At 37.4% G+C, this 15,579-nt stretch overlaps 1 protein-coding gene across 1 annotated transcript; it reads right to left on the reverse strand.

Annotated features, from left to right (window-relative positions):
- Positions 1-3,977: 3,977 nt before the first annotated feature.
- On the reverse strand, positions 3,978-4,655 carry LOC137246301 (general odorant-binding protein 56d-like). Its single transcript, XM_067777411.1, has 2 exons — positions 4,491-4,655; positions 3,978-4,420 (listed from the first exon to the last, which is right to left on the reverse strand). The coding sequence occupies exons 1-2, from the start codon at positions 4,548-4,550 to the stop codon at positions 4,070-4,072; spliced, it is 411 nt and encodes a 136-aa protein (XP_067633512.1). The 5' UTR covers positions 4,551-4,655; the 3' UTR covers positions 3,978-4,069.
- Positions 4,656-15,579: the final 10,924 nt, after the last annotated feature.

The following is a 15,579-nucleotide window of genomic DNA, read 5'->3' on the forward strand; positions in this document are numbered from 1 at the left end:
ATGCATGCGGGCACTATACCCAATCGCATGCAGCAAACCCTGCGCATCAAAGAAAGGTGGTGTTGTAACAAATAACTGTCTATCAATCCTAAAAAAACTGTCTTTGATCCTTTTACCCGGAGAAGAAAGCTCGTTTGTATTGGCATAACGGGTGCGATAAGAAGATCCCCTACTGATACACTACATAGCAATAACCCCTTCCATTTCTTACGACAAAGCATTTGAAAGTCTTGAGAAAATTTATAGAAAATCCTTGCGACGATATGATGCACGACGCTCAAAATCTCACGGAATTTCAAGGTGTACATTGTGGACAGAACTCCTTCGGAAACAGCGAATGCATATACTGACCCTTACTCAGAGGTCTGTTTCACAGATGGATCGAAATACACTGAAGAAAATGGTGCTAGTAAAATCAACAAATCGGTTCTGTTGTTCTTGACTTAACGGAGATTCGGTGAAATTGACCGAATTACGGTTAACTCAACCTAGTTCTTTGTCAAGCGAACAAATTAGTTTAGTCATTTCAACAGAAGAGAAACTGTCGCTCTTAAGTTAACAAAATTTTGTAAAATTGACAGATTCCTAATCAATCTAACTGATTTTTCTGTTAACGCAACTGATCTTACAGGTCGTCTCAGCGGCGATCAACTGTCAATACATGAGCAAGTTTCAAACAGAATTTTACCCTCACTGCACTCTCTACTTTGTACTTATGACGATGGTGCCACTTGTTAAAAAAAAACACCAAAATAAGAAAACCATCAAATCGAAAAAACACATAAAATGGGAAAACAACAAAAAACTAGTTTTCCAGTTATCAATACAAAACAAAAAATCCCTTTTTTGAATTTACTGTGCAAAAAATTATGAGATACCGGGACACCTATTTATCGGGTACAATTTTGCAACTTCTCGTCTAAGCAAAATTCCGCCCTCTTGTTGCACAAGTTTTGTTTGAATGGACAAGACTTTTCCAAAGTTAGTAACATTTTGTTCAAGATTTTATGAATTTTCACTCACGCGAACGAATCTAGCAAGATAATAAAAAACATCCTTTTTTAATATTGATGTTTCCGATAAAATAAAAGTTTGAGTTGTTTTGGAATCGTTTCAACTTAAATTATTACGAAAATTAAACTTGTCGAATTACATGTAAAGTTAGTCCAGTGGTGAGTTACCTTCCTGCGATTTGATTCTTTACTTTTCTATAACTTACAAGTTCCCATTTTAAAATGTTACGTCAAACATTTATACTACAAGTTTTATACGAAACAATCAAGTGTGGCAACTACATGCGAGAGAAGAAATAGAGAATGAGCTGAGCTGCAACTGAAGGAATTGAGAATCAGTTTTCTGACTACTATTTTCATTTCTATATTCATATGTATGTATATGTAGCGAGCATGCGTATTTATGTATTCATATATTTACGTATTTATATGGCGGCCGCCGTGGTGTGATGCTAGCGTGCTCCGCCTACCACACCGAGGACCCTGTGTTCACACCCCGGGAAAAGCAAAATCAAAATTTTAGAAACAAGCTTTTGCAATTAGAAGAAAAATTTTCTAAGCGGAGTCACCCCTCGGCAGTATTCGGCAAGCACTCCGAGTGTATTTCTGCCATGAAATGCTCTCAGTGAAAATTCATATGCCTTGCAGATGGCGTTCGGAGTCGGCATAAAAAAAGTAGGTCACGTCCCGCCAATTTGTAAGAAAAATTAAAAAGGAGCACGTCGCAAATTGGAAGAGAAGTTCGGCCCAAAATCTCTTCGGAGTTTATCGCGCCTTACATTTATTTATTTATATGGCAACATAGGTACTTTAATACAAAGCTGTCACAACAACTTTTTTGTTCATTTGACTACTAAAACGGCCAACTACGAATCAACGATTTGTGCGCAGTTGATTCAGCATCTTTTTGGGATGGATAAAAATTTACAGAAATTTCGGTTGAATTGACCCGTATTTCAGTTGATTTTACCAGTCTTTTTCTTTCAGTGTATGAATACGAAAAGAAGTGTTCTTATATTTATTGGCTCAACTTCAAGAAATCAATACCATTGGGATGCTACCACACTATATTTTAGTCCGAAATCCATGCAGTATAAGTTTGCGGTAGAGAATTTTTCACTATATCAGACAGCCAGGCAGGCTTGCTTGCGTACTTTTCAGTCTTACACAACTACTTCTATGCTATCAGAAGAGCGCAGCATTGTTAGCATTCAATGATCCAAAACCCTTTTGAAGACTCATAAAGGCACAAAAAAGGGAAATCATAGGTAACTGGGAAATAAAGCACTTTACACAATTGTGGATTGATCCTGGGCAAAAACAGGCCATATTCATCAAACAGCGATGACCTAGGAACACTCTCTGAGTACTATACGGGCCACTTTAGTCTACGATATCTCCTTAGTAAGTTAAATCTTTCCGATACACAAATCTGCCGCATTTGGAAACTGGCGGTTGAAACGTCGGTTCACATTCCCTGCGAAAAAATTGCTATGGCAAGGCAGAGACTGTCCCATCTAGGTGGCGTGACTTTTAATCCCCTCGCGATATTTCTGTGAATGTGAAATCGACAGGTTGAAGAGGGTTTCATAGAAAAATTTCTATGTGGACATAGAATGTTGCAGCGAAGTGGAGAACCTGAGGGATTTCCTAACTAAGAGATATATAGTACAGGGGCAGATCAAAAAAGACGACAGAGAATGGTCACGCAGCAGTGAATAGTCCATTGGGAATGTAATTAGCACACACTTCTCATCGAGAGACAATGAGGAAGAGTTGTGTAACAATGTCTACATCCCAAATACGGAGCGAGCAGTAACAGGATTGGTACCAAATAAAATTTAAAATTGTACAATACTCGTATAAGGTATAACTTAATCAATGATCATGTGATAGAGTTCAGGATTTGATAATAGTATAAGAATAAAAATTTATCAAGTCAAATCAATTTTAGATAACACTACTGCCAGCAATGGGAAATGCTGTATATTGTTTGACGCGGTGTATCACGAGTAGGGAATGGCTGGCAGAAATAAGATATATGTAATATATTCTATTTAAATGTGCTGCAGGCAATGCGATGTTTCTTCGAACGATATAATGTCATGTGATATCATATGACATGATATGCTATAAGGTTAGTCAATGCTTTTAGACATGACGAAAACGGTTGAGCACTTGATGGCTCCAGCTACTAGAAACGGCACAGTTGACAGATCACGAGGTGGCTATTAAAGTAGGTCCTAGACCTACTTATACTATCAACCAAATGGACGGTGCGCAGCGGCGTTGCTTTAAACATATGTCCTGTTAATCAATAGCGGGGTTGCGGTTTGCTCGCCAAACAAATCTTGGAAAAACTGCGAATACATTTAGTCTATAGGAGGCCTTTATTGACCAGGCAGTTCAATCTAACCTAGCCTGAACACAAATATCTGGTACCTTCTTTTCTACTACGGCACTGCATTTTCAACTAGAATATCTCTTTGTAATATACGATCTTAAACTTTTTAATTTTATATTAAGTACAGCTGTCGAAGATTATGTGTAGGTCTTACAACCTTAGACTAACAAAGTTGCTTCTACCATTAAAAAGAGAAGACAGTGATAGCAGATCTAGGAAGTTCGGGTTGGAGGAGGAAACGATCGAGCACTTTCTCTGCTTGTGCCCTGCACTTGCCAGACTAAGACTCCAGCTATTAGGAGTGATACAGCTGTCAGATCAAAAAGCAGCAAGTGGCTTAAGTCCTAGGAATCTTCTAGTATTTGCCAAGAGGACGGAGTTATTTTATAACATAGGCCCTGGTTTTTGATAGGGTTTTTCAGTTTGGTCGTTAAAACAAACTTCTGGTAACACTTCCGACTCAATCAGTCTATGTGAGGTCTTCATGGACCGGCCAGTTCAACCTAACCTAACTACAGCTTCCGCGCAACGATAGATATATATGCACAACTCATCTCATATCGTTCAAAGCAAATATAACATATATTTTTTGTTATAGATATTCAAAAATATCAATAGAACATTTGCCTATATATTAAGTACTATAAGCTATTTAACCGGAGAGAGAGGTATGTTCATTAAAGTAGCACCTGTGCAATTCGTACGAAGTATCACAGTCATCTTTAGTCATGATTCCATTGCACTTAGCTTGAACAGCTTTGACTTTATCATCACCAGCCAATGGTCCCAATTGTTTCTGAATAACATCAGACTTGACAACACCTTTGGAAACGAATCCCAATTTGTTCTGGGCACACTTTGTGAAACATTTTTCTTTGTTGCCGATCTTGCTGAAATCACCATGGAATGCAGCATCTAGAATGTCGGGATTTGCACCGGTTTCTTTCACGCACTCTTTGACAACGGCATCAGCTTTAGCCTTTTGATCGGCGCTCAATTTTATCTACGAATTATTATAGTTTTATTTTTCGTCGCTTTGTGTTGGAAAACGTATTCCCTTAAACGATACTTACTTCGTCAGTGGCAACGACTGCAAGAACTGCCAATAGAACAAAAGTGGCAACGAATTTCATTTTGTTTGTTTTTTGGGTGGGATTTTTGAATGTAATTCTAGTAATTCGCGCTTTGAGTATTGATTTTGAACTGACTGCTTGTTGGTTGGCGAATTGTCTTTTTATAATCGAGCTTGAGCAAACATTGGAATGGGTATGAGGGAGTTAAGTTTTTATTTATTAACTTGCTAGTACTCTTTTTTATTTTTTCCTGATGTAAATTAAGTCATTTGAGTTATAGGTCTTGAACTTTATTATTTCTTTACAGTCAATCAGCTGGTCTGCGAGGAGCTATACGTGCACTAAAATATACTAAATTATCTTCTATATCCGCAGATCGATAATTTATTGTACAAATGTATACAGATGTTTGTAGATAGCGCTGTTGTAGTGAAGGCCCAAGCTAGCGGATGTGCATAGCTTCATAATACGCGTTAACACACATTTTTTCGAAATTTCTGATGTGGAAACATATTTGCTCATGGTATGGGGCATTCCATTACACTATAGCATTATATGGGAGCGTGGTAAATTGGATATGACTGATATCAGACCGCTAGCCAGTGAATAGAAACTGAAGGAGGCAGAAGAACTAATCGATGATCTATAAAAGAGAAGGTGAAACGACAAAGCAAAAGAAGTAAATGTAAAGAATAATAAGAAAATTATTAGAAAATTCGATACAGCAACTACGTTATGGAATGCCTCAGAATCTCACGTAAATTTGAGGTTTTCATTGTGGACAGAACTCTTTGAGAAACAGGGAATCCACATACTGACTCTGAGTCAGAGAATGGTTCACGGATGAATCATAACTGACGGAAAGCGCGAACTGATATCTGATCCAATAGAAACAAGTTTTTGTTAGAATGAGTTTCCGAACATCATCACAAGGCAAATTACCTAGCCAAGAAAAGTGCTATAGCAGCATTGTGTGGCTCAGGGTCCTTCTTCTGAATGCAGAAAGGCAGACACTATTAATAATTTGGAAACAAAGCTGTTCGAACAACACTGGATTAATTGCCTAAAGCGAAATTAGTCCAAATTGTTTTTACTACCAGCGACGAGTGTATCAGCCAAACTCAGAAACTATCTACGAACTCTCACTCCTGTCTCCCTTACGAGGGGGCGGATAAAAAACTGGTTCATCTAGGTATCGTGACTCTTAAATCGCTCATAACATAAAGAAAAAAAGCTTTAAGAGGTGGTTAGCTACATTTAAAGCCTCCACATAAAGTAATATGCTGAAAGATCAAACACAATAGATCTATATAAACGCCGCAATGCATTGAGGCCTAAATGTAAAGAAGATTAATAGAAGAAAAGGAAGAAGAAAATGAGCGGAGATTCAGGAACTTTTAAACGCAATACAATGCTTTATGTGTAGCTTTACAGTCCTCCCAACACAATTGTCAATCTCACCTACACCATCGTGTTACAAATATAAATATATCCTTTATATATTAAGCAGGCGACGCTCTGGCGAAGCCAAGTTATTTACGAACTAGGGGGTTGATGTACGGAAAACCTAGAAGATTCTAAATCGCTTCGGCGATAATCGGGCTAGTATCTTAATGGTGCTCGTCACCGGAACGTATGTGATCAATGTATGTCCGGCAAAGGTGCACAAACATCGAGAACACTCCCAACAACCGATATTGTTTGCTTCTGACAAAGATATTTCTGTTGTGGTTTAACTTCAAACCCTGCGCGAATTTTATTTGATTTAAAAGTATTAGGCTGACGACAGAGCGGTAGCAAGAGAGCTGTGAGAATAACTTCTTATGGAAAATTATAAAAGTTGTCAAAGCTGCAGAAATGTTTCAAGCTTGTACAATTTATGAAAATATAAATTGATTCTCGCCTAGCATAGCTTATAGCGAGCACTCTGCTGCTAGCCTTCGTTTTATAGCCTTACGCCCGTATAGTTACATGACGACAAGTCTTGGATCTTGGCTATATGACCATATTTCGCCCACCTTTCATAAAAATCGACCCAACTCAATATATATATGTATACACAGGTTCTTTGTGACATATTCCTTAATTTATCAGATAAAAGCTTCAAACTTCATCATATGCTTTCGTATATGGCACAAATTGTTGTTTAAACAAGTAAGGAAGGTTAAGTTCGGGTGTAACCGAACACTACTACATACTCAGTTGAGAGCTATGGTGACAACATAAGGGAAAATAACCATGTAGGAAAATGAACCGAGGGAAACCCTGGAATGTGTTTGTATGACATGTGTATCAAACGAAAGGCATTAAAGAGTATTTTATGAGGGAGTGGGCCATAGTTCTATAGGTGGACGCCATTTAGGGATATAGCCATAAAGGTGGATCAGGTTTGACTCTAGAATGCGTTTGTACGATATGGGTATCAAATAAAAGGTGCTAATGAGTATTTTAAAAGGGAGTAATCCTTAGTTCCATAGGTGGACGCCGTTTCGAGATATCGCATTAAGGTGGACCAGGGGTGACCCTAGAATTTGTTTGTTCAATATGGGTATCAAAAGAAAGGTGTTAATAAGTATTTTCAAAGGGAGTAATCCTTAGTTCCATAGGTGGACGCCGTTTCGAGATATAGCCACAAAGGTGGAACAGGGGTGACCCTAGAATTTGTTTGTACAATATGGGCATCAAACGAAAGGTGTTAATGAGTATTTTAAAAGGGAGTGGGCCTTAGTTCTATAGGTGAACGCCGTTTCGAAATATCGCCAAAAAGGTGGACCAGGGGTGACTCTAGAATGTGTTTGTACGATATGGGTATCAAATTAAAGGTATTAATGAGGGTTTTAAAAGGGAGTGGTGATTGTTGTATAGGTGGTCGCATTTTCGAAATATCGCCATAAAGGTGGACCAGGGGTGACTCTAGAATTTGTTTGTACAATATGGGTATCAAAAGAAAGGTGTTAATGAGTATTTTTAAAAGGGAGTGGGTCTTCGTTCTATAGGTGATCGCCCTTTCGAGATATCGCCATAAAGGTGGGCCAGGGGTGACTTTAGAATATGTTTGTACGATATGGGTACCAATGAAAGTTGTTAATGAGTATTTTAAAAGGGAGTGGGCCTTAGTTCTATAGGTGGACGCCTTTTCGAGATATCGCCATAAAGGTGGACCAGGGGTGACTCTAGAATGAGTTTGTACGATATGGGTATCAAATTAAAGGTATTAATGAGAGTTTTAAAAGGGAGTGGTGGTAGTTGTATATGTGAAGGCGTTTTCCAGATATCGTCCAAAATGTGGACCAGGGTGACCCACAACATCATCTGTTGGATACCGCTAATTTATTTATATGTGTAATATCTGCCAAGATTTTTCATTTTCTTCTACTTATTATGGTAGGTGTCACAACCATTTTATAAAGTTTTTTCTAAAGTTATATTTCGCGTCAATAAAACAATCCAATTACCTTACCATGTTTCATACCTTTTTTCGTATTTGGTATAGAATTATGGCATTTTTTTCATTTTTCATAATTTTCGATATCGAAAAAGTGGGCGTGGTCATAGTCGGATTTCGTTCATTTTTCATACCAAGATAAAGTGAGTTGAAGTAAGCACGTGAACTAAGTTCATTAAAGATATGTCGATTTTTGCTCAAGTTATCGTGTTAACGGCCATGCGGAAGGACAGACGGACGACTGTGTATAAAAACTGGGCGTAGCATCAACCGATTTCGCCCATTTTCACAGAAAAGAGTTAACGTCATAAAATCTATGCCCCTACCAAATTTCAAAAGGATTGGTTCATTTTTGTTCGACTTATCCTAGACAAATTAAATGAAAAAGGGCGGAGCCACGCCCATTTTCAAATTTTTTTTATTTTAGTATTTTGTTGCACTATATCATTACTGGAGTTAAATGTTGACATAATTTACTTATATACTGTAAAGATATTAAATTTTTTGTTAAAATTTTACTTTAAAAAAATTTTTTTTTTAAAGTGGGCGTGGTCTTTCTCCGATCTTGCTAATTTTTATTAAGCGTACAAAGCGGGCAAAGCAACATCAAAATTTTAGAAATAAGATTTTTCAATTAGAAGAAAATTTTTCTAAGCGGGGTCGCCCCTCGGCAGTGTTTGGCAAGCGCTCCGGGTGTATTTCTGCCATGAAAAGCTCTCAGTGAAAATTCATCTGCCTTACAGATGCCGTTCGGAGTCGGCATAAAACATGTAGGTCCCGTCCGGCCAATTTGTAGGGAAAATCAACAGGAGCACGACGCAAATTGGAAGAGAAGCTCGGCCTTAGATCTCTTTGGAGGTTATCGCGCCTTACATTTATTATTTTTTTATTTGTACATAACATAATAGGAGTAACGTTCCTGCCAAATTTCATCATGATATCTTCAACGACTGCTAAATTAGAGCTTGCACAATTTTAAATTACCTTCTTTTAAAAGTGGGCGTTACCACGCCCATTGTCCAAACTTTGACTAATTTTCTGTTCTGCGTCATAGTTCAACACATCTACCAAGTTTCGTCGCTTTATCTCTCTTTTGTAATGAATTATCGCAATTTTTCGGTTTTTCGAAATTTTCGATATCGAAAAAGTGGGCGTGGTTATAGTCCGATATCGTTCATTTTAAATAGCGATCTGAGATGAGTGCTCAGGAACCTACATACCAAATTTCATCAAGAGAGCTCAAAATTTACTCAAGTTATCGTGCTTTTCGTCATTTCTGCTCTATTATAACAGCTAGATGCTTAAAATTTCATAAAATGCATATATATGTTGTATTTATTGTTGTCTGGAAAAATGGTTGACATCAGTCGTTTATAGAGAATGTATCCCAAACAACCATTTGTTCAGATCAAAGCCTTTATGTTATTTCTGCCATAGCTTGAAGCTTCAAGTTTTACAAAATGCTTACATCTTAATATATAAAAAACAAAAAACGTGTCAAAACATTTTTGGGCGCGATTGACTCCTAAACTACTGAACCGATTTTGATTTTGTTTCGCACGCCGTGTGTAGTTTGATCTAACTTGAGAGATAGGATAGGTTACACTCAGTTGGTAGTCGCAATATTATTTTATTGCAAATTTTTTTATTTGTTTATACGTAATAATATAATGTTACGTATACGCAGTAGCACTCATATTTTCAGGTGGTGCGGATATACGTCCGTGCAATTGCTTGGTGTTTAATTAAACAACCTGCTTATCAATAAAAAATATTATAGCGAATGATACCAAGTATAGCACATCATCAGGCCCACCGAGAAGGCGGGCGAGGGGGTTTCTGGGGGGCCCGCGATTTAGAGGTACTATGAAATTTTTTTTAATTCAGGAGTATTTAGATGTGTAGAGGGTAACTTTCATACCACTGGGTGACTAGGGTCTCGAGATATATACAAAAACGTGGGCCAGTGAATGCCTAGACAGTGTTTATACAATATGGATATCAAATGAAAGCTGTTGATGAGTGCTTTAGTACAGAATAATATATTATCCAGAGACGGACTGGGACTGGGATTAGGACTAGGACTGTGACTGAGACTCGGAGTGGGACTGGGACTGGAATAAAATACATACCACCCTCTGGGACAAGCAATAAGAGATGCAGGAGAATGAGAAGTAATTGAGAGAAGAGAAAAGAGAGAAGGAGATTGAGAAAGAGATAGAATGAGACGAAGATGCAGATAGATGAAGCGAAAAAGACGGAGGGAGGAGTGAATAAAAGGATTAGGAAAAAGTGAAGAGGGGGAGGGGAGAGTCAGACAGAAAAAGCTTATTCAAATATATGCAGATAGGCCATATTTAGGGCAGGGCAACGTCTGCCGGGTCTTCTAGTACGTATATGGAATTTATTGTTGTCTAGAAGAATCGTAGAAATCAGTTGTATGTATAGTATACATCCCATACAACCTCTTGTTCAAATAAGAGATTTCATATCATAGCTATCACATGTTGACAACAAAAAACGTGAAACTTTGAGTGAGGATAACCTATCTATTATTTTTATAATATTTTTCGGAAATATCGCTTAAGTATATATACTTGTTCTCTTTATCTTCCATATATATTTTTGCTCATCATCATTCATAAAAGGTATGAAGTCTCCGGCACAGCCGAACACAGTGCCTTACGTACTTGTTTCCTTTTCATTTATTTAAAAATTTTGAAGACATGAATTTTTGCAGAAAAGTTTCCTAAATAATAGTTATATTTCACATGCGTGTAAACGTCACGTACATCTATCGTTCGGATACTCGTAGGTGAATCTGTTATCGGTGGTCAATAATTTAAAGTTTTTTCCGCAGTCGAACAGGTTACGTTTGATATTATTATATCTGTTCATCCGCAAATTAAATTGATCGTAAAAATTTATAAAATATCGCTTGTCATTTTATGTGTAATATTCTGATATATAAAGATGTATGTATATGTAGATTTATACATATAGACATATATTATAAGGGCTAACTTGCTTGATAAGCTTTTATTTAAATTTTTTTAGAGGTAACCACAGTTTTTTTCTTAAAATAAGTTTGAACAAGTAAGGAAGGCTAAGTTCGGCTATAACCGAACATTACATACTCAGTTGAGAGCTGTGGAGACAAAATAAGGGAAAATCACCATGTAGTAAAAAGAACCTAAGGTAACCCTGGAATGTGTTTGTATGACATGTGTATCAAATGGAAGGTATTAAAGAGTATTTTAAGAGGGAGTGGGCCATAGTTCTATAGATTGACGCCATTTAGGGATATCGCCATAAAGGTGGACCAGGGCTGACTCTAGAATTTGTTTGTACGATATGGGTATCAAATGAAAGGTGTTAATGAGTATTTTAAAAGGGAGTGGGCCTAAGTTCTATAGGTGGAAGCCTTTTCGAGATATCAACATAAAGGTGGAACAGAGGTGACTCTAGAATGCGTTTGTACAATATGGGTATCAAACGAAAGGGGTTAATGAACATTTTAAAAGGGAGTGGACCTTAGTTCTATAGGTGGTCGCCTCTTCGAGATATCGCCATAAAGGTGGACCAGGGGTGACTCTAGAATGTGTTTGTACGATATGGGTATCAAATTAAAGGTATTAATGAGGATTTTAAAAGGGATTGGTGGTAGTTGTATATGTGAAGGCGTTTTCCAGATATCGACAAAAATGTGGACCAGGGTGACCCAGAACATCTTCTGTTGGATACCGCTAATTTATTTATATATATAATACCACGAACAGTATTCCTGCCAAGATTTCAAGGGTTTTTCATTTCGCCCTGCAGAACTTTTTCATTTCATTCTACTTAATATGGTAGGTGTCAGATCCTTTTTACAAAGTTTTTTTCTAAAGTTATATTTTGCGTCAATACACTAATCCAAATACCATGTTTCATCCCTTTTTTCGTATTTGGTATAGAATTATGGCATTTTTTCGTTTTTCGTAATTTTCGATATCGAAAAAGTGGGCGTGGTCATAGTTCGATTTCGGCCATTTTTTATACCAATACAAAGTGAGTTCAGACAAGTACGTGAACTGAGTTTAGTAAAGATATATCGATTTTTGCTTAAGTTATCGTGTTAACGGCCGAGCGGAAGGACAGACGGTCGACTGTGTATAAAAACTGGGCGTGGCTTCAACCGATTTCGCCCTTTTTCACAGAAATAAGTTACCGTCCCAGAATCTAAGCCCCTATCAAATTTCAGAAGGATTGGGAAATTTTTGTTCGAATTATGGCATGAAAAGTATCCTAGACAAATTAAATGAAAAAGGGCGGAGCCACGCCCATTTTGAAATTTTGTTTTATTCTTGCATTTTATTTCACTATATCATTACTGGAGTTGAATGTTGACATAATTTATTTATATACTGTAAAGATATTGAATTTTTTGTTAAAATTTGACTTTAAAAAAAATTTTTTTTTAAAGTGGGCGTGGTCGTACTCCGATTTTGCTAATTTTTATTAAGCATACATACAGTAATAGGAGTAACGTTCCTGCCAAATTTTATCATGATATATTCAACGACTGCCAAATTACAGCTTGTAAAACTTTTAAATTACCTTCATTTAAAAGTGGGCGGTGCCACGCCCATTGTCCAAAATTTTACTAATTTTCTATTCTGCGTCATATGTTCAACTCACCTACCAAGTTTTATCGCTTTATTCGTATTTGGTAATGAATTATCGCACTTTTTCGGTTTTTCGAAATTTTCGATATCGAAAAAGTGGGCGTGGTTATAGTCCGATATTGTTCATTTTAAATATCGATCTGAGATGAGTGCTCGGGAACCTAAATACCAAATTTCATCAAGATACCTCAAAATTTACTCAAGTTATCGTGTTAACGGGCGGACGGACATTGCTCAATCAAATTTTTTTTCGATCCTGATGATTTTGATATATGGAAGTCTATATCTATCTCGATTCCTTTATACCTGTACAACCAAACGTTATTCAATCAAAGTTAATATACTCTGTGAGCTCTGCTCAACTGAGTATAAAAATGCCTATGACGGCTATCTTCGTCTCGTTGAGTATATTCTATAAAGATGCAAGAATTAGTAAAAACAAGTAAGGAAGGCTAAGTTCGGGTGTAACCGAACATTACATACTCAGTTGAGAGCTATGGAGACAAAATAAGGAAAATGAACCTGGGGTAACCCTGGAATGTGGTTGTATGACATGTGTATCAAATGAAAGGTATTAAAGATTATTTTAAGAGAGAGTAGGCCATACTTCTATGAATGGACGCCATTTAGGGATATCGCCATAAAGGTGGACCAGAGCTGACTCTAGAATTTGTTTGTACGATATGGGTATCAAATGAAAGCTGTTAATGAGTATTTTGAAAAGGAGTGATCCTTAGTTCCATAGGTGGACGCCGTTTCGAGAAATCGCCATAAAGGTGGACCAGGGGTGTCTCTAGAATGTGTTTGTACGATATGGGTATCAAACGAAAAGTTTTACTGAGCATTTTAAGAGGGAGTGGGCATGAGGTCTATAGGTGGACGCCTTTTCGAGATATCGTCATTAGGGTGGGCCAGGGGTGACTCTAGAATGTGTTTGTACGATATGGGCATCAAACGAAAGGTGTTACTGAGCATTTTAAGAGGGAGTGGGCACTAGGTCTATAGGTGGACGCCCTTTCGAGATTTCGCCATTAGGGTGGGCCAGGGGTGACTCTAGAATGTTTGTACGATATGGGTATCAAATGAAAGGTGTTACTGAGCATTTTGAGAGGGAGTGGGCATTAGGTCTATAGGTGGACGCCTTTTCGAGATATCGCCATTAGGGTGGGCCAGGGTGACTCTAGAATGTATTTGTACGATATGGGTATCAAATGAAAGGTGGTAATGAGTATTTTAAAAGGGAGTAATCATTAGTTCTATAGGTGGACGCCTTTTCGAGATATCGCCATAAAGGTGGACCAAGGGTGACTCTAGAATGTTTGTACGATATGGGTATCAAACGAAAGGTGTTACTGAGCATTTTAAGAGGGAGTGGGAATTAGGTCTATAGGTGGACGCCTTTTCGAGATATCGCCATTAGGGTGGGCCAGGTGTGACTCTAGAATGTTTGTACGATATGGGTATCCAACGAAAGGTGTTACTGAGCATTTTAAGAGGGAGTGGGCATTAGGTCTATAGGTGGACGCCTTTTCGAGATATCGCCATTAGGGTGGGACAGGGGTGACTCTAGTATGTGTTTGTACGATATGGATATCAAATTAAAGGTATTAATGAGGTTTTAAAAGCGAGTGGCCCTTAGATGTATATGTGAAGGCGTTCTCGCGATATCGACCAAAATGTGGACCAGGTGATCCAGAAAATCATCTGTCGGGTACTGCTAATTTATTTATATATGCAATACCACTAACAATATTCCTGCCAAGATTCCAAGGGCTGTTGATTTCGCCTTGTAGAACTTTTTCATTTTCTTCTACTTAAGTGGTAGGTGTCACACCCATTTTACAAAGTTTTTTCCAAAGTTATATTTTGCGTCAATAAACCAATCCAGTTACCATGTTTCATCCCTTTTTTCGTATTTGGTATAGAATTATGGCATTTTTTCATTTTTCGTAATTTTCGATATCGATAAAGTGGGCGTGGTTATGGTCGGATTTCGGCCATTTTTTATACCAAGATAAAGTGAGTTCAGACAAGTACGTGGGCTTAGTTTAGTAAAGTTATATCGGATTTTGCTCAAGTTATTGTGTTAACGGCCGAGCGGAAGGACAGACGGTGGACTGTGTATAAAAACTGGGCGTGACTTCCACCGATTTCGCCCATTTTCACAGAGAACAGTTACCGTCATAGAATCTATGCTCTTACCAAATTTGAGAAGGATTGGTAAATTTTTGTTCGACTTATGGCAATAAAAGTATTCTAGACAAACTAAATGAAAATGGGCTGAACCACGCCCATTTTGAAATTTTCTTTTATTTTTGTATTTTATTGCATCATATCATTACTGGAGTTGAATTTTGACTTAATTTACTTATACACAGTAAAGATATTGAATTTTTTGTTAAAATTTGAATTTAAAAAAATTTTTTTTTAAAAAGTGGGCGTGTTCTTTATCCAATTTTGCTAATTTTTATTTAGAACATATATAGTAATAGTAGTAACGTTCCTGCCAAATTTCATCATGATATCTTGAACGACTGCCAAATTACAGCTTGCAAAACTTTTAAATTACCTTCTTGTAAAAGTGGGCGGTGCCACGCCCATTGTCCAAACTCTTACTAATTTTCTATTCTACGTCATAACTTCAACCCATCTACCAAGTTTCGTCGCTTTATCTGTCTTTCGTAATGAATTATCGCACTTTTTCGGTTTTTCGAAATTTTCGATATCGAAAAAGTGGGCGTGGTTATAGTCCGATATCGTTCATTTTAAATAGCGATCTGAGATGAGTACTCAGGAACCGACATACCAAATTTCATCAAGATACCTCAAAATTTACTCAAGTTATCGTGTTAACGGACGGACGGACGGACGGACGGACGGACGGACGGACATGGCTCAATCAAATTTTTTTTCGATCCTGATTATTTTGATATATGGAAGTCTATATCTATCTCGATTCCTTTATATATGTACAACC

This window comes from Eurosta solidaginis, chromosome 3, assembly GCF_040869045.1.
Source record: "Eurosta solidaginis isolate ZX-2024a chromosome 3, ASM4086904v1, whole genome shotgun sequence".
Lineage (NCBI taxonomy): Eukaryota > Metazoa > Arthropoda > Insecta > Diptera > Tephritidae > Eurosta > Eurosta solidaginis.